This window comes from Cyprinodon tularosa, unplaced genomic scaffold (assembly GCF_016077235.1).
Source record: "Cyprinodon tularosa strain WSP-4 unplaced genomic scaffold, ASM1607723v1 ctg15, whole genome shotgun sequence".
Lineage (NCBI taxonomy): Eukaryota > Metazoa > Chordata > Actinopteri > Cyprinodontiformes > Cyprinodontidae > Cyprinodon > Cyprinodon tularosa.
This window is the reverse complement of record NW_024038331.1, coordinates 776,420-794,896: the sequence shown is the minus strand read 5'-3', so window position 1 is coordinate 794,896 and position 18,477 is coordinate 776,420. Positions and strand designations below refer to the sequence as shown.

The 18,477-nt window shown below is 36.9% G+C and overlaps 1 protein-coding gene across 1 annotated transcript in view; it reads left to right on the top strand.

The window, feature by feature from the left end:
- The first annotated feature begins 2,482 nt into the window (after nucleotides 1-2,482).
- efna3a (ephrin-A3a) overlaps nucleotides 2,483-18,477 on the top strand; it is a 128,689-nt gene continuing 112,694 nt past the window's right edge. The window contains exon 1 of the mRNA XM_038279299.1: nucleotides 2,483-3,035. Within this exon, the coding sequence (XP_038135227.1) occupies nucleotides 2,926-3,035 (110 nt within the window). The 5' untranslated portion in view covers nucleotides 2,483-2,925. The remainder of the gene's footprint in view (nucleotides 3,036-18,477) is intronic.

Below are 18,477 nucleotides of genomic sequence, written 5' to 3'. Positions count from 1 at the left end.
AGATTAGATGTCAGCATCAAAAACACCTCTTAATAAAAAAAAAATAAAATAAAAAAAAAGCTTAATCTTTACAGTAATTGAGTGTCATAATCCTTTCGCACAAATTCTGGTAATCCTTTACACCAAAGTTCAAATGGCTTTTGTATAGAAAATTAGTTTAAACTGACCAATTCAATAAGAAATAAGAACAATATTTTGATTTTTTACATTGCATGTTTTTTATTTATTTAATAGAAATGTGTGCATGGATGTGTGACTGACTGAATGCGGTGGACATTTTTATTCTGAGATGTTTTATCCCTACTCTGCAGAGGCAGAGTAGGGATAACAGATAGTATGACAAACAAATCTCAGAAAATGTCTTTCTGAGTATCCTGACTGACTTTAACACAAAAACACATCTTCTGAAGTATAAAAAATGCCTTCCCAATGTAAAAAGGATAAGCAATGTGAAATTCTTGTATTGTCATCTGGATACCGTATGAAGCCTCACTTTTAACCAGCAACATGTTATTTTTTCTCTTTAATTTGTCACCAGCTTCTGTATCAATAATATTCTTTTTTCTTTTGACAGTTGACAAGCATTTGAACAGCGTGCCAATGTGCAACTAGAGCCTAATGATTAAACCCTTGGATAATGAGCCAGAGAGGATTTCAGTCTTAAATTCTCTTTTTTCAGCTTAATCCTAAAGTAAACAGCAACGGATGTGGCCGGTTCTGCATTTTAAAGATATTTTCTTGTTGACTGAGTCATGAAAAGGATTTTCCCGACATAATAATAGGAGAGAGGGTATAATTAATACATTTGTCTACATATGTTAAATCAGAACAGACCTCAGAATTACTGAAAATGATTAGAAGAGTGCATTTTACTTTGTTTTTGTTTGTATGGCTACATGGACGCGATAAATACCTGCATCAGAGCATTCATGCTGTACACCGATCTTACAGAATGTTATGTTTGCATAAAACTTGGCACTGAATAGATGCCAGATTTTGTCAGTGTTTGTGTTAGTTGGAGTTAAGACTACCGGTATGTTAGTGTCATAACACTTTCTTAGGATTATGGCAGAGAAGACGTATTTTCTAATAATGAACTGTTACCAATTTAGTTATTAGCCTGATTAAAAGGAAATTAAATTGCTTTTAGATTTTGGCACATTTGAAGCTAAAAATATTCAGCAATCAACATTTTGTTCTTGTTGAATGCTATTGAGAAAAACATCACAAAATTATGAATTTACAAAACAAATTAAATTTTTTTTGTATGAAAGATTTTGGTCAAGAGGAAGAAGCTTGAATAATGTGAGTTAATCAGAAAAGAATCATCTTTATTATTTACTTTGTTTAGTTTTATATTTTTTTTATGAACATGAGACATAATTGAACTAAACCTTTAGATATTTATATGCTACTTCTACCTAAAAAGAGTATAGTTTCCTTTACTTTCCTGTGCATTTTTAAGCAATGCAAGCAATAGTTTTTAAAGAAATCCATAAAAAGGAAATAAACTTCAACAATTAGTTGAACAAACCCAAGTACCTCCATGTTTACTAAATTTACTACAGAACATTTTGTGATGCAAAGTAAGTAGACTATGTTGCTGAATAGAAAAAGGTTACATTTAACAGAGGAGATATCTAATAATGGCTTAATAAATTGCCTTGGCCGTTAAAGAAACAGCTAAACAGAGAAGCATTAAGGAAGGGTATCTTCTATTATTAAGAGTGCACAAAGAGGTAATTGGCAGCAATTGCTTGATTTATTTAGTTTAAAAAGAATAGACAATATAGAGAGTTAAAGCCAACACAAATAAACAGATAAGTATTCAGCTAGTTTCTATTGGATGGCAAAAAAGAGAATAAGTCACTGGCTTCATTTGAGAAGACAACATAATTTAAAGTGCACCTTAACTTTGAATAGGGAGGATAGACAAAGACAGCACAAGGGACTTTCCATAGAAAAACACAGAGCAGTGGTGGTACATTTATAGCTTAGATATACAACCTTTAAATAATTGGAACATTTTGATTTATGTCAAGTTGCGTAAGTGTTGTTCATATGGTTTATATATATTTAAATATTTAAATGTCTGCTACTTCCCCTGGCACTCTGAGAAGGGACACAACACTTACAGCATGGCCCTTATCTCATTACTAATTGATGAGCGGTGCAGTACAGCCTTTTTAAAATGTAATGTAAAATGATTCTAAAAAAGCTCTTATTTTAAATTGATGCATTGCTTATTACCAATTTTATAATAGAGGCATTCTTACTGGTGCGACTTTGGAGACCTGGTCCAAATTATTTAGAAGAGAAACTAAGTTTGTGCAAAATATATGGCATAAGTTTCCTTTTTTTTTAACTGTCTACTGTAATTGCGTTTCATTTATAGCTCATGCACGCATTGTGCATGAGATGAGGGGGCGTGGCGGCAGAGTAGACGGACATGTGCGCGCTTCTCTGCCATCAGAGGGCGGGTTTGTGTCGTTGTGCGCGCAGCGTTTGGCTGCTGTTGCGGCTTCTGGGAGAGAAGTGGCAGGTATCTCTAAATACCGAAGATCCAGCGGCTTGGATGCGACTTTAGCAGCAGAATAACCAACAATAAACACCGAATAGATGTGAAGATTTCCGCCTTTTTTTGACTTTTTGCTTTTTTGGTCGGCTGTTTTAAATGAAAGCTTAGATTGGGAACAAAAGGAGAGACTTAAAAGTAGATATTTGGGCTGAAATAAAGATGTTTTTTTACGCGATGGAGCTTGGATTGAGGAACGCTGAGCCTTAGAGAAGTCACTGAAGTTGAAGACGGGCTCCTGGGGTCTGGGATGTTGTGAACGACCCGTCATTTGGGACAGAAGGAGGCAAAAAAAAAAAAAGAAAAAAAGCGGAGGAAGAGGCAGGGTTGGACCAGCACGCACGGGGATTATGGCTCTCGTAACGTTTTCTCTCAGCCTCATCACCCTGGCGCTTACAAACTTGCACCTTTCCAGAGCCAGCAGCCGTCATGCGGTGTATTGGAACAGCTCGAACCTGCAGTAAGTGGCTCCTCTCTCTGCAGGGCTGCACGGAGTCCTGTCCATGCAGCCTTTTGCTGGTGCGCACCTGCGCTGCAAACTATGCGCAACATAGTTTAGAACTATACATTTACCAATACCTGTTGCCAAATAAACCAAATCTTTATAGATATCTTAACATTATTAGAATCTACCATAGATTTCAATGAACCCATCATCCAAGACAAAGAAAGCTTTCCAAATAAAGGTTTATCAGGATTCATCTTGATGAGCATAAATGGATAAAAAGGAAGGTACCAATCTGTCTCCTTGTGGAATTCCGTTTTTTTGTCTTTTAAGAGTTACTGAAAAACAGCAAAATTATTACTTTAGTAGATAGATTTCTAACATGTAGGGTCACCACAGGAGAGTTAGTTTAAAAATATAAAAATCTACGGTATAGATATCCATTAAAAGCTATTATTTATGATCACTTTGGCAACCGAGGTAATGAAAAACCAAATGTAGTATAACAGAAAAATGTAAAATGAATAAACAGTAATGTTTTGTAACAACCCATTGTCATCCCCATGAGAAAAGAATACAATTTATGAGGTCTTATTTGCCGCCAAACCGATTCCAGACATGCAAACCTTTTATAGATTTCAGAGTATGTCATGTCTAAAGAATGTTCCTGTTTTTCATTTTTTTCTGAAAAAGATAGCCCCTCAAAGAACTTCAAGTTAAATTCTTGGCTTTTCAATGAAACATCAAACTTTATTATTTGCATCCTTTTGAGCATAAATGAATAAAACTGATCCAAAAAATAAAGGAATAGTAGAAAAGATTGATCAATTTTGGGTTATTGTTGTCTAAGTCTAAGTCTTATCCTTTCTACATTTTGTTCAACTTTCACTAACTGATGCAGTGGGGATGGAGTGGATACGCTAAAAGAATTGTAAAAGATGGTTCCCTGTGGAATCTTTTTTAAATATTATTTAAGCATGAGGTTGACGTTGGTAGTTACTGTGCACTATTAGGCATTCCAGGGTAGCCGACATACATAGGTCCTCCATCTTGTCCTGGGTTGTCCCCTGGGGCCCCTCCGCGTGGGATGTGTCTGGAAGAGTTTCTGAAAGAGGCGTCCGAGGATATCCGAAAAAGATATCTGAGCCGACTCAGCTGACTCCTCTCGATGTGGAAGACAAGCGGCTTTTCTCAGAGTCTCTTCCAGATGACCTATCACCTTATCTCTTAGGAAGAGCCCAGCCACCCTCTGGAGAAAGCTCATTTCATCCACTTGTATCTGGCTTGTGTATTTAATATATGTTTCATATTTCAATCATGAGCTTTCATCTTTTGATATCTCATTAACAAACCAGTTTTTTTGTTGTTTTTTTGCCCACCCTCTATAGGCAGAAACTGGAGCCATCAGAAACTGAATTTGATGTGCCCAAAATTAATTTACATATGCAAAATTAAATGTATTGGATTGAAAGGAAATTTAGCTAAATTGAAACTATTTAATGATGGAAATTAAATTAAACCGCATTTAATAATTTAAATTACTTTGCTTTAAAAATGTTTTTATCGCAAACTAAAATTTATTTGGACAAATTGGACTTTCAGTTCTAGAATTATTATTTTTTTCCTTCCCAAACATCTGGGTCCATTAAGACGGCCAGAGTAATCAACCACAGATTGATGTGCATATGGTGAAGCTTTGTGGCTGCATTTAGACCTGAAGAAGTGGAGGATGCAGTAGCTTGGTGGTCCTATATTAAGGCAAATGACTTTCATTAAAATTCTCAGGATTCTCAGGACAGTAGGCTATGTGTAACAGCTACTGTATGTTACTTGTTGCTAATAACTTAAGATGCTAAAATAGTGTGCAAGATGTCTTGCATCGTCATTGTTCCCTCTATGGCCCTTGCACCAGGTGTCAGGCTAAGGAGCAGCTGTTAATATATATTATTGGATAGGACAATCCCTATTCGCCTTTAAAGACACAGATGTGCAGTGACATTTTTTAACCTGAATCTTCTTATACATGTGATATAATGAATAAAAACTGAGAGTTTTGCTGCCTTTCATTGACATAGGAATATGTTCTTTTTCCAAGGACTTGGATGTGTGACATAAAGTTGAAAACTGAAACTGAAAATTGAAAATTGAAACTGAATGGTAGAACAGAAAATAAGTCAAACTGAGTTTTAAATGCTTAATATACAACCTCAAGAGAAATTTACTCCTACCAATTTGTTAATTAGTGGGATCATTTATTTAGGGAGAATATTTGTCTGAAGGTGAAGTGTTAGGAGCAGGAACAAATGCCAAACTAAAACATTTAAAAGCATATAACATCTTGTGATGGTTAGATGAATCGGTTAGGTTATCCACAAAAGTGCAGCTTCTTGTCAGATTTTCTAAGTCTATTGTCATTTTTTATTAAAAGTGTTCAAAGGAAGTAACTATGGGGAATCAACAATGGGATAAAGGCTAATAAAAGGCTGGTGACTGGAATAAAAGGTGGAGGGTGGGTGATGTTTAAGCTGGTTGGGTGGTATTGAAGCTCCTTTATTGCTGTTGAGCTGCTGGTTCTGCAGGTAAAACTACCTAGAACTATACCTTAATAAAAAACTATACTATCAATTAGTGATGGAAACAATTTGGCTTGAAAACTAAGGCTTTATTTAGCAGGAAGAATGGTTTGGGATTTAAGAAAGACAAGTTTTGATTTAACATCTGAATAGCCCAGATCTCAGTTCAATCAAGCTCCTGGAGGATGTGCTATCTAAATCAGCACTATGGTGAGGTCCATGCCTTGGTGGTTCAGAGTTGCTTTTTGCAGCAAATGGGAGAGCAGGCTGTGATAAATCATAATATCTGCATTGATGACTCATTTAAGATGACATACATGTTCCTTGTTTGACTTGTTATGAAGTACTGAAGGCTCCTCATACTTCCAGCGGCTATAATCTCTGTGACATTTAGAGCATATAAAAATAATTCCTGGCTATTGTTGGACTTCAGCATTGGTCTAGTGACTGAAGCAAGCCTTTTCAAATGCCCAAATCTTCTTCTATATGTATAGAAGAGACCTTGTTTTGGGTTAGGGATTAATGTGGATTTCTTTGTCTTTTTTTTCCGTATGACTCAATAGTGAGTCCTTCTCATTTTACATTCTTTTGCACCCTACCCACCACCCCTGTTCCCCCTTCGTCCATTTGTATTCACCTCAGATGGTCTCTCCTATATCTTCCTCCTCTATCTCATACTTGGTTATTTTCTTTCCCGTCTTATTTTCTGAGGTGTCTCGCCAGCTTTCCTGTCCCCTTCAATTACCTTTCTTCAGTGTCTCATTATTGACGCCCCTCAGCATCTGCTCCTGGTCCCTCGTTCGTCTACTGACAGGACGAATGCTCAATGATTGGAATTAGAAACGGTGGAAAACCTGAAACAGTGACTCAAAATTCGAGAGGAATAATGACAGAAATGGCTATAAAACTTAATCGAAACAGTCCACAGCGGATGCTGCAGAACTTTTACTTGCTAATTTATGCTAAAGTATGAATTTAAGATTTACGACTGCAGTAAATCCAATTTGTATGACAGGAATGGTAATAAACCTTGACAAAGTTGCATGTAAATGCTGTGAAAGTGCAGACTTTTTGAGTGCTGTAATCAATAATAGTACTCCTTATCAATGTCAGTGAAGGCTCCTTCTGAAATGATTTTCTCAATATGAGGCTAGCTCATTTGTCAGCTTTCAATTGACATTTATGGGCTAGGATGACAAATATGTGTGTATGTTATTTAACTCAATAATGCATGTGTGAAAGAGAGAGGCAGAGGGGAAAACAGAGGGAGGCAAAACGCAGGTGTTCGTCTGCATGCCTGCATGTGCAAAAGCTCCTTCTCTCCTCCCAGTGAGATACAAATCTCTAAAATAATGCAAAACCTGACCCAGTTTGCAGGTAGCAGCGAAATCCACAGAGGCTATGGTAAGAATACCGATGGCCGTCAGGCTTCAAAAAGGCCTTAAAGCTTTCTCCACACCTCTGTCTGAGGCCTCACTTGTTCAAAAAAAGGGGCTCCCTTCGTCATCCAGACCTTGTTACAGAAACAAGCTCAGGAGAGAAAGGCTAAGAAATAAAAATGGTGATACACAGCCTGAAAGTAGAAGCCTTTAAGGCCAAACTCTGGTTTAAGCTATAATGTTTTAGCCGTGAGCAAATGCGTTCAGTGCGTGTGGACAGCAAAGCTGCAAGAAGTTGTATCTCAAATGTTGGTTTGAAGTTTTTTGACCCACATGAGTTTTAACAAAAAAAAAAAACAAGAGTATGAAAGGAGAGAACAGCAGGAAGTCAGTTTAACTTTCTGATTGGTCTGAGGGATGAAGGAGAGGTAGCACGGATCTGTAGGAGTTAGAGCCAGCAGGCTTTGCAGACTGGACCTCAGAGGTTAGTAAAATCCGAGAGCGTTGGTACTTGCAAGAGACGACGTGCTGCAGAACAGGCAGATAATGAAGACTGAGAACCGCTGCACACAGGTAAGACCTTTTCCATGAAGATCGGAGGAGACAAAATTATTTTCACTGGTTGCCTGGATCAATAACAGAGTCCACATTAAAGAGATTTAAAATAAGACAATTTCAACTAGAAAGATATTACTGGTTTAGGTCTTTGGATGGAATACCATCAGCAGTAATAATCCAGCAAAGACAGATGACCCTTTGCCTCCTTATACAGACACTAGTCATCTTGAGTTAGACCACAAAGATACGAACAGTGTGTTGAATTCCTCTTTTTAGTTCTGTTGTTCTGCTAAAACAAACCTGCAGATCATCGCCACCTTCCAGGTTAAAAATCTAACTCTCTTAGTGAATCACTGTAGACCAGCTGACTTAAATATACTGTAGACATGGTAGTGGCAGCATTATGCTGAAATGTTTAAAGTCGTAGGTAAACTGCTGTTCCAACCGTTGCATTTCCGAATTCTCCAGAGTGGTGCACGACTACACGAGTGAATAAAGTGAATGTGATTGGTCGTTTATCAAGAGTGTGGGGTTGTTGTGGCTGAAGGTTCGCAAGCAGGTTCGTTTGTGGTTGTTTTCTCGGAAGCAACTTGCTAACTAGTTAGCATCGTAGTGCTAGTAGGTTCCCAATGGAAAATTCTATTGGGACCAAGTAGCACTAAATTGGTGACTTAGCAACGACACTGTCAAGGACCGCTATGGACAGCAGAAACTTGCAAGAGAAGGAGAGTTTAGTGTCGGAGGTCGTGGATGAGTCTCCTTCATCATACATTTTTTATTTAGAGGAGGAAAGTGGGGATGAAGATGTTGTGGAAGAGGACGGCAGGGTGGCAGAAGCTTGGTTTGGTGTAGAAGGCTTACAGCCGTACATGTTTGAACCCTTGCCTCGCAACCCTGCCAGTTCTGTTAGCTTTATGCCTGCCGAAGACACAGACATCCATCCTGTGAACACTGAAACGGAACTCAATGGTAAAGTAAAGTATTCTTATATCTTATTTCAACCGTCGCGTATATTAGCTACGACATATGAATCAAGATGCTATGGCCGAAAACATTTGATTGACAGATGACCGTTGATATATAATTGACTGAATTTAGGTGTACAGGCTGACGAATAACTAACTGGTCTGCATAAGGTAACGAAAAAAAAACAGGATTTCTTTTAAAAACAGAAAATTTGTAAATTTTGGGACAATATAGTCTGATAAAGAGTACATTTATATACATGTTTAATGATTTGACATTTAAATACTTAAGAGACTACGACTCTTAATTTCAGCAGAAGCAGTGGAGGCTAGAAGTGTTGTTCAAGAATAGAAAGGCTATCGCACAAATGTAAACTTAACTTACCAAATCCTGGTCATCTATTGAGCTGAAAGGTAGAATAAAGTGCTCAGTATAACCCCTACAGGGGCCTGTTTGGTAACACTGAATGAGCTACAGTAATCCACAGCTCAAGCCATAGATAGTGTTTGTAGAACCAGTGTATAATCCATAAAATCTAGACCTTATGAGAGAGAGAGCTTCTGCTGAAAGAAAAATCTCATTAGAAAATTCATTTGCAGTTTATAAACACTTTAGGGGACATAACAGGGAGGTTAAGGGTGATGCCTCAATGAGAGAAATGTCAATTTTTCAAAATACTGTGTTAGAAATAGTTGATTTCTGTTTCTTATATTTTAATCATCGATACCTCTATTGTATCTTTAGAGGTTTCATAACTGTAGGGCAACCCAATACTTTTTTGTGTATTCCCTGTTTTTTGTGTTTGCTTTCCCCCCTTTACTTTGGTATAAATGGCATATCATATGTTCCTTCACTGAACCATGTTTTCCTATTGAACAAAATCATATTTATATCTGTCTGTCCAACTTGGAAAAACTGTACGGAGACATTGGCTATTTAATTGAGCTTTAAATGTTTTCATAGAAGAATGGACAATTTTTGTGTGCAGATGTGCTGGCAAAGAAAAATGATTCAATAAAGCATTGACCTATGACGACTAATAACACTTTTAATTTTATGTTGAAAAAATGTACCTTATATGTTGCGAGCGCACTGAATAGGATCTGATCATAGCCTCCGTTGGAAAAACAAAAACAACAAGCTTCCCTTTCGCCAATGATAACCATTCTCTTTGAGTTAATGTTGCTTTTACAAAGTAAACAACATCAAACAACTGATTACAGGTTTTTCTGCAGCCTTGGACAGATCCAAACAAGATATCTCGATTATTGTAACCCAGAGAAATGCCTCTGAGCTCTTTGATCATTGCCCAAGTCTGTCACTATCACGCTGCCCCCCCCCCCCGATAAGAAAGTGTTGGTCTCAGCTTCTGCTCTCAGCAGTGCGCCCGGCCAACTCTTTACAGATGTCCCTGCTAATGGCTGACTAAGGCAGGAAAAAACACACACACAGGCCATTAAATCATCTCGCTTCTGAGGCAATCTGCCAATTAGAGGGGGGAGATGCGGAACATCTTGAGAGTGCGCGGGAGCAGCGGTGCACTGCGGTAGCCTCGCCTACTCACAAGCAGTGTCCCCTGCTCCTGCCACTTCCTCCCATCAGGTGCTTGGCCTCTTTGGATACACGGGGCACATCTCTGTAATTGGGCACCCCGTGTCAGCATGATGGAAACAAGAGACCAGCCTTCATTTAATCTACTACTCCTTCCATAAGTCACGCAGTGTCCCTACTAATGCTCAGTGGAACATCGAAGCACAAAGAAAATATGCCACACATCTCTTACTAAATTACTATTCCCTGGCCCACTCAGCAACTGGAAGCAGATCTTTTTAGGTATTTGCAGCTGATCCTGAGTGATTTACAGCCCTGTGTGTTTCAATCTGCACATTATAACCCTGATTTGGACCTGAAATGGTGTCTACCAGGGCTTGATGAAAACAACCCAAGTCCCGACACACCATATCTAGTGTTAGAAAATAAATTATCACCTTGATAAATGGCTTCCCCAAGAGTGCTAGGGTTTTAGGCTTTGTGATCAATGTTTAGTGGAGGTGCTGTCTTTCTAAACAGGCTCATTAATTGGCAGGCGGGTATATCTTCGAGGTTTGACCAAGTGGTGGCTGGGAGGTGGTTTCACTTGAGTGAGGCAGAAGCCAATCGGTCAGAGAAAACGTCAACAGTCAAGAAAAGTATTATCAAGAAACAACAGGAAATAAGTAAGGCGACACTGTAGGGGAAGAATGATGAAAGCATAAGTGAAATGAGATGGAAAAATATTTTACAGTGAAAGCTGCTAACATTCTTTCCTTTTTTCAGAGGTATATTGATTGTGTTGGGTAAAATTCAGAAAGGCAGAACAAAGGGCATTTTTTTTAGTCCACATATAGAAGTTGAGTTATTTGGCCAAATGTGCTGGAGCAGCTGTTTTTCCAGGAAATGATACCCACAGGAGTTGATCCGTGTTAATGTGGACACCGGCTAGGTCAATCATGTGGACTGACGCTTGGAGACAATAGCTTCAGCCACCCGCTTGCCCCTCACGCCCCCACAGCTAGGCACAGACGGTACAAGCAGATTTGCCCCCTGATTACATGGAGGTTTGTACGTCTGCAGCTCTGTCTCTGGTCTCTCTGCAATTTTGCATACAAATGCTTCCTATTCATTGGTATTTAATGTCTTTCACTGGCACTGTACGACTGAGGCATTTTAAATAGCCCTAGATAGTTAAAAGCTGTGAATGAATTGTCCAGTCATTCACTATATAATGAGTCAGCCATTTTGTACTGATGTATCCCAGGTATCTTTTTGGAGCAGTAGAAATGGGTATCTTAATGCTGTAAAGTAGTGCACAAAGGTTGCAAATGTATTTGTCACAAATAACCCTAACACATTAGGACTTAACGGAATCAAAACCTGTTATTTTACATATATGATTCTCCTGAGATTGACTTTATGTTATTTATTTATTTTTTTTTTTAAGTGAAAATCTTTAAATAAATCTGCCTTGGACATTTTTTCGTTCATCTTGTTTCCTGCAAAGGTACAAAGAAGGATTTGACTTGTTTGTATGCATGTTGTTATAGTAGCAATATTAAAAGTTTGCCATGATTCATTTACAATTTTTTGGCGGTTTCTTTCACAACAGGTAAACCATTGCACAGGCAACAACACTTTTGCCACATTTACACCAAACATTGATTTAGGCATTTATTAAACTGTTTCAGGAGAGTGATCATAACGCTCTGCTTGAGCAGTGCTTCTTTGATTGATTGATCTGGTGTGTCCAGCAGCCAAAATTGAAATGTTCCAACTCCAGCATCTGCTGCTTACGGAGTGCTTCATGCTTCTCAGATGCTCAAGAGCTCATGAGTTGCTGCTCAGATGTGTCAAGATGCGCTGCTCCTGCTGCTCTAGACATTCTGCAAGACCTCTAGATGCCCCCTGATGTGGGTCAACCAATGACTTTGAATGTAAAGTGGCTGTTTCTACTGCTGGAAACATGTCCAATCTGAACGTAGTTTTACAGCACCGTCTGCATGCAGGGGAGTCCCTGATTTTTGGAATCACTTCTTTTACTTGAATAGAGACAGAAACAGATAGCAAGTCAGGCTAATGTTAGCACATTTCTGGGAATGACATAAATCAATAACTTTTCTCGTTTGTATAAAATTTCACCTGAAAAAAAAGGCATGTTCACAATGCAGGTTTTCTCACAAGTTTGAGCTGAAATCCAACACCAACACATACATTTAAAACAATTCTCTTAAGTTTTCAAAGTAGGGATGAGCAACATGATAAAGAAATTTTAAGATTTTTTTTAAATAATGTCTGGAAAATTGCAGTTCTCAAAATGTTAAAACACTTAAAATAGAGAAAAATAGAATTTACACTCAATTGATGTCTAAATGACTGTATCTTGACATTTAAAGGCTTTATCTATGGAGCCTATTGGTCCTGTAATATTGCCCTCCAAACTATCTGTTGCGGTCTATAAGGAAGTACACTATTCCAACTGAAGGTGTGACTTTTTTGCTGTATCTGTTCCATGAGCCAATTCCTGCACTAAACTAGCAGTGTATATTTGTCCTGTTTTCAGTTCAATCTGTCCTTCATGTATTTGTAAAGAGAAAAGGGTCTTGCTTGCTCACCTTCTATGAAAGGATCACTTGTCTGATGTTCAAGTGCTATCAACTGTAACAAGAACCTGTTGTAAACCATGCGATACCCTCTTCATTTAGGGACTTCGTTTAGCATCTTGCAGCATGTTTTCCAGGTGAACAAGCTTTGATGGACAGATCTGGGCATGCTGGCAGTTGTTTTGTATGATTACTTAACCAAATGCTGCCACTAGTTTTATTTTTCTGTCAATTGCTCTTTTATATCTGCAATCACTAACTCAACTTGATGGTGAATTCTGGTAGTTTCTTTAATGGTTTGTATGGATCTAAGAGTGGGTGTGGAGATCAATACATTTCCTTCCAAAGGAAGGTGAAAAGACCCTGAGAAGAACAAAAAAACAATCATGTTTCTTTCTGATTACAGTCAGTCTGGGCGCTCCAGGTAATCAATTTCTGAGAGCATTATAATTTGATGTTTTGGTTTCAGTACGTTGCCATGAACCATTTGGAACTTGGATGGGGGAAGCTCAGATCAAGTGTTGCTTAGGATCGACATGCTTGTGAATTGATTATTAAGGGCTTGTCAGTCAACAGTCTGGGATTGGAGTTCCTTGGAGGCAGCACAAGTGTTTGCACTAAATTAATTCTTGTTATGGCTACTGCATCTGCTTCTGGGAGTTTAAAAGACATTGTAGTAAGGTTGGATAAAAGAGAAGCATCTTTAGACTAAATGTGTCTTCCAAATATAAAAAAAGGCATTTAATCGCAAGGAAACATCAAGGATTAAAATTCCGTTTTCATAATTGGGAGGAATACCTTTTTACCTCATATTCTGGAGTGGAGCTCGTCATGTATATTTCATAGGGAGCGTGGAGCGACGCTACAAATCCTTTGCTGGCTCCTTTTCCACTTAAGATTGCATTTCCAGCTTTCGAACTGAACTACTGTGTTCAAAGCAAACAGCAGAACAATTTACTCTCCTCCCATCATAGTTTCGTTCAGGAGGTATATCATTGTGTTATGTTAAAAATATATGATGTCAACCCTATTTAAGCTTATTTTGAATGAGTCTTAGTGATGAAACCAGTTTTTATCTGAATGAAGTTAATGTTTTAGTGGCGAGTTACTGAAATGAAGGAAATGAACTAAATATTCTACTCTTGGCTACTCTTGTTCCTTCACACCTTTAATTGCTTTAATTAGTCATGTTCTGGAGTTTTTTTTTTTATGACATTACCAAATATCAAAGGGTTTCAATAACTGTGGATACAGCTGAGGGGGTTTTGCCACATCGTGATGAAAAATTGCCAAAAATTCAATACTTTTCTAAATAAAAAAAAAGACAAAGAAGCCACACAGTCTACTAGTTGACTGACATGTTTTTTTTTTGGTGGCCGAAATAAATTCCTTTTTTTTCAAATTTTAGGAACCATCATGTGACTTACTAGTACTACAAAAAATATTTGTAATGCATATAATTGTCTTTTGTTTGGAGTAAGTTGTCACTCTGAAATGTCTGAACACAAAACAACTGCAGACATTTGACTAAAATCCCTTTCCTGATTAAAAACTATAGTTTTTTTTAAATGACTTTTTCAAACGCAGGTTATACCAGTTATAAAAATGACATCTCCCTTTTAAATATGATAACTGGTTGTACTGTACAACACTTTTCAGCAACAACTGCCAACATGATTGTGAAGAAATGCAATAAGTTAGTTATGTCCCCTTAAGTAACCTTTTAAAGTTAGATTTAAAGGTTCTTAATGAAATTTATTTGTTTTCATTGACTAAGTCAACCCCCTGCATAAACATCTGTTTTTGAGCGATATGAAAAGTGAACCCACTTGTGTGCTCCAGAACGTAGTCTTGCAATATTAGTAGTCAGTCTGATAATGATATGAAATATTACAAAAAACCAATAGTTGAATATATAGGCCTGCGTCTGAAATCTCAGATATTAGTAAGGTGATGGAAAAACTCCTCTTCTGTTTATGAAACTCATTGGTCAATAACAAAAGGGGCCAATTGCTCTAATACAGATCGTTGTTGACTGGAGTTCAGAATTTGTGAAACTTTAACTTTGATTTTACATTTAAAAACTTGCAATAAATATATGCATCTTTTTTGTTGATGAGATCAATAATGGTATACTACTGTAAAAACTGCAATATTGGTATTGTATCGGAAGTGAAAAAGTTGTATGATATTGGAACCCCCCTTATCTTATAACTTACTTGTGCCTGAGCACATGGTGAACTGATGTCTGGATGTTTTCCTGCAATATTTTCAGAGAGTAGAATTTCATTGTCTCACCAATTAGAGAAAAACATCACGGTTCTTTAGCAAAACAGTAGCAGACCATCACATTTACTCCACCCTGTTCTACTATGAGTATTATTTGTTTTTCTAAAATGCAGTCCAGATCTTATAGCACAAGCAGTTTCCAAAACCTTTCACACCTGTAAAATCATTCTGTAGAAAATGTATTTAAGCAGTCGTCACTTTCTATTTAATGTAAACTCGAAGCTAGATAATTCTATTATACCAACAGCTGCAAACATCTGGTGTGTTATATTTTGATTATTTACTATGAAATGCCAACTTGACTCATGGGATACTTCACAGTTTAAACTTAAGTCAACTTCCAAAAGGGGTGATTGAAATTAGAGTAATTTTAAAATAGTATTTTTGTCTTTATGTTTTGATGAAGATAAAAGTAAGTTTTTATTGTTAAGCCATATTGCTCAAGCCTACCAGAAGATGCCGTAAATAATTTCAAATCTCTAGATCAGACAAAGTTTGTATAAAAGTTGTTTTCTACTTTAGTTGATGAAATAATAATTTGAAAGTTTATCTAAGTTTATTTAAGTTCTGTTGATGATATAAAACATTTAATAGTAAAGAAAGATGTTTCATATGACCTGCCTTAGCTGGGTATGTTCACCATGCTGCAAATTTTATTTTGGAAGAATAATCTTTCTGTCTGTTTTGCTGTAACCTTATGCTATAGGTTGCAAGGGATAGCTATAATTTATTTCTGTATGGAACTGAAAATACATTTTTTTTTTTAGCTTTGATTATTGCTTTGTCATGATTCAACCTCCATCCAGTGTGCTTCAACTTTGCAGAAATATAACGAACTTAGTGGTTTGTTAGTCATAATGTGTCCATGGACTGATGAAAAGCTCTGCTGCTCATCCAAGAACTAACCTTGTTGGGAGAACCAAGAGAAAAAAAATGTAGTCTGCCCATCAAAAGACATTAGCATTTCCAGTCTCAAAGGTTATGAAAACTGCGGAAACTGGCGGTAGGAACCCACAGGAGATAGTCCTGATCCCATACAGGTAGAACCAATTTCAGACTCAATGATTTGAATGCAAATGCTTCCCACAAAAAGAGGGCCGTCCAACTTCTTAGTGGTGGCTCCACAGTACATTATTCTGGGAGTCTGCACCACTGCGGCCCCCACTACCCACTGGGAAATTACATTGCTGCTATGATGAAAATGGCTGCCAGGTTGGAAAAAGATCAAAGGTGTTGATAGGGGGACAGTCAGTGGCTGAAGTTTGATTATTCGGGAAATGGGTCTTTTTATGGTACATTGGCTGGAAAAACGATCTGGCAGGCAGAGTTCCTGTTGAAAATAAATATATCTGTTTTTTTATTAAAGCAGAAGGGCTTCTCTGAGCTGTGGCTGCAGAGGTGGGGTTTTGCACTGACTGGTATACTCTAAGTTATCAGCGTCCCTTAAATAAAATTTTTTTAAAAAGCAGTGGGAGAGGATACAAGTTTGAGCTCTGTCATATCTTGTTCTCTGTCCGTACCCTTCAGGTGTTGAGCCATGACGGGTCTTCCCTCTAATGCTCTCGTCTGCTTTAAAACTGCGGCTATAGAAAAATGGGAACTGTCCTCTCAGCTCAGTGGATTATACGGCTCCCTTTTTCCTTTCATGGGACGGCAGTTTTTGATACTAGCAGACCTAATAATTAGATATTGTGTTACAATTGAGATTTGTCCTTTTGTAGAAGTAATTACCTTAAGTTCTGAGAGGCGCTTGCATCCGTACTCTGGGTAATAGGAATATTTGAAGAAAATCAAAATCCCTCTAATTTGACCCTTCAGCAACAGCAGGAGAATTGTTTAATGAGTTAATTAGGCTGCTTCTTTGTTTTTGTTTTTAAAGAAAGATTTCAATTCTATTTAACAGACGAGGTTACCAAAGTCTTTAAAGCCTAAAAGTTTCTTGCAGCTGAAATTTGCAGAATATTTTCAGCTGAAATAAATAAAACAAGTAATGAGAAACATTTAGAAATATTAAAGCTCATCCCTGCATTGTATACGTACCATATTATGCATTATATTTAGCAGACACTGAAGGGGAAAACCTCCTATTAGTGTGTCTCTAAGAGTAGCTGTTGTTTTCATCTTAGTTAGATAATATATACAGTTAAGGCCCAAACTATTCATGCCGGTGGCATAGATTTAAAGTTATTGTAATTTAATCAAAATGTTGGTTTCATGGGGGAAGACTTCTCTCTCTTTCTCATTGGATATACAAGCTATTTTGACTATTTTTAATCATGGTTTATGAAACAATGTCTTGCTCTTCAAACTCTTTCAACCAGATTTTTGCATGCTTTCAATCCTGGTATAGGAGGTTGGAGGGACTTCTGCTATCACCCTACTTTTCAGCTTAACATTTTTTCTTTAAGATTCAAGCCGGGACCCTGGTGGGGTCAGTGCTGAAGGTTAATATTACTTCCAGTCAGAAAAAACACACTGTGTAAATAAAATGTTACTTTAAACCTAAATTTACCCACAATATGAATACTTTGGGGCTTTCATCTAAATGAAATAAAACATAAAATACTCTTTGAAATAAGACAAATAGGTTTATCTGGTAGTATTTAAAAAGAGAGAATCAAAGAAGCCAAAGGAATTTAAGTGAAGAATTTAAGAATTTAAATGTGTTTACCTTGGATATTACAAAATGAATACCAACTAGACACCTAAAACAGAAAAACATTTAATAGTATTTTTTCCCCACAAAAAAGCATTTAAGTCTGTCTTTAACTTTTTTGTTTTATAGAGCTGGACTAAAATATAATTTTTCATAAGTAAATCAAAGGACAGATCTAATAGGTTTGGTATAAAATCATGGATAGTTTATTTTATTTGCCTGATCTCCATTATGATTTTGCACAAGTGTTTTGACCAGGACAACAAATAAATGGAAAAAATTAGGATTAAAAACACAAGCTATTTTTTATTGTTCGGTTTATGACTAAGAAAAGGCATTGAATTATCTAACTATAAATGTCCAGTATCATGTTTCTTTTAATCCTGTTTATATATATATATATATATATATATATATATATATATATATATATATATATATATATATATATATATATATATATATATATATATATATATATATATATATATATATATATATATATATATATATATCTTTAGGACAGATAAGCAAAGTCTGAGACCTTAAAACAACCAAAATGAACTAATTTTCATTGTGCAGATTAGCTGCAACTTTATCACTGCTTTGAGCAAAAAAGATCACTCTTTGCCTCACGTCACCACTAACAGTTGGCAGGAGAGTGTGTAGTTTACTGGGCAGGTGCAGCGTAGTCAAAGTAGGTGCCTTTAATGTATTTTCAGGACAGGTAGGGACTGCTGCTCAGAAAGGTTTAGCTGATCAATAAATAGATTTTTAACAAAGTTAAAAGCTCAAAGCAGTTAAGTTTGCATGAAGTAGGCTCTTTAATCTATGTTTCACATTTCTATAAAGGAGAGGCTGTGTCAGGACTGTTTTCGATTTGAGAAGTCAACTCTAAGA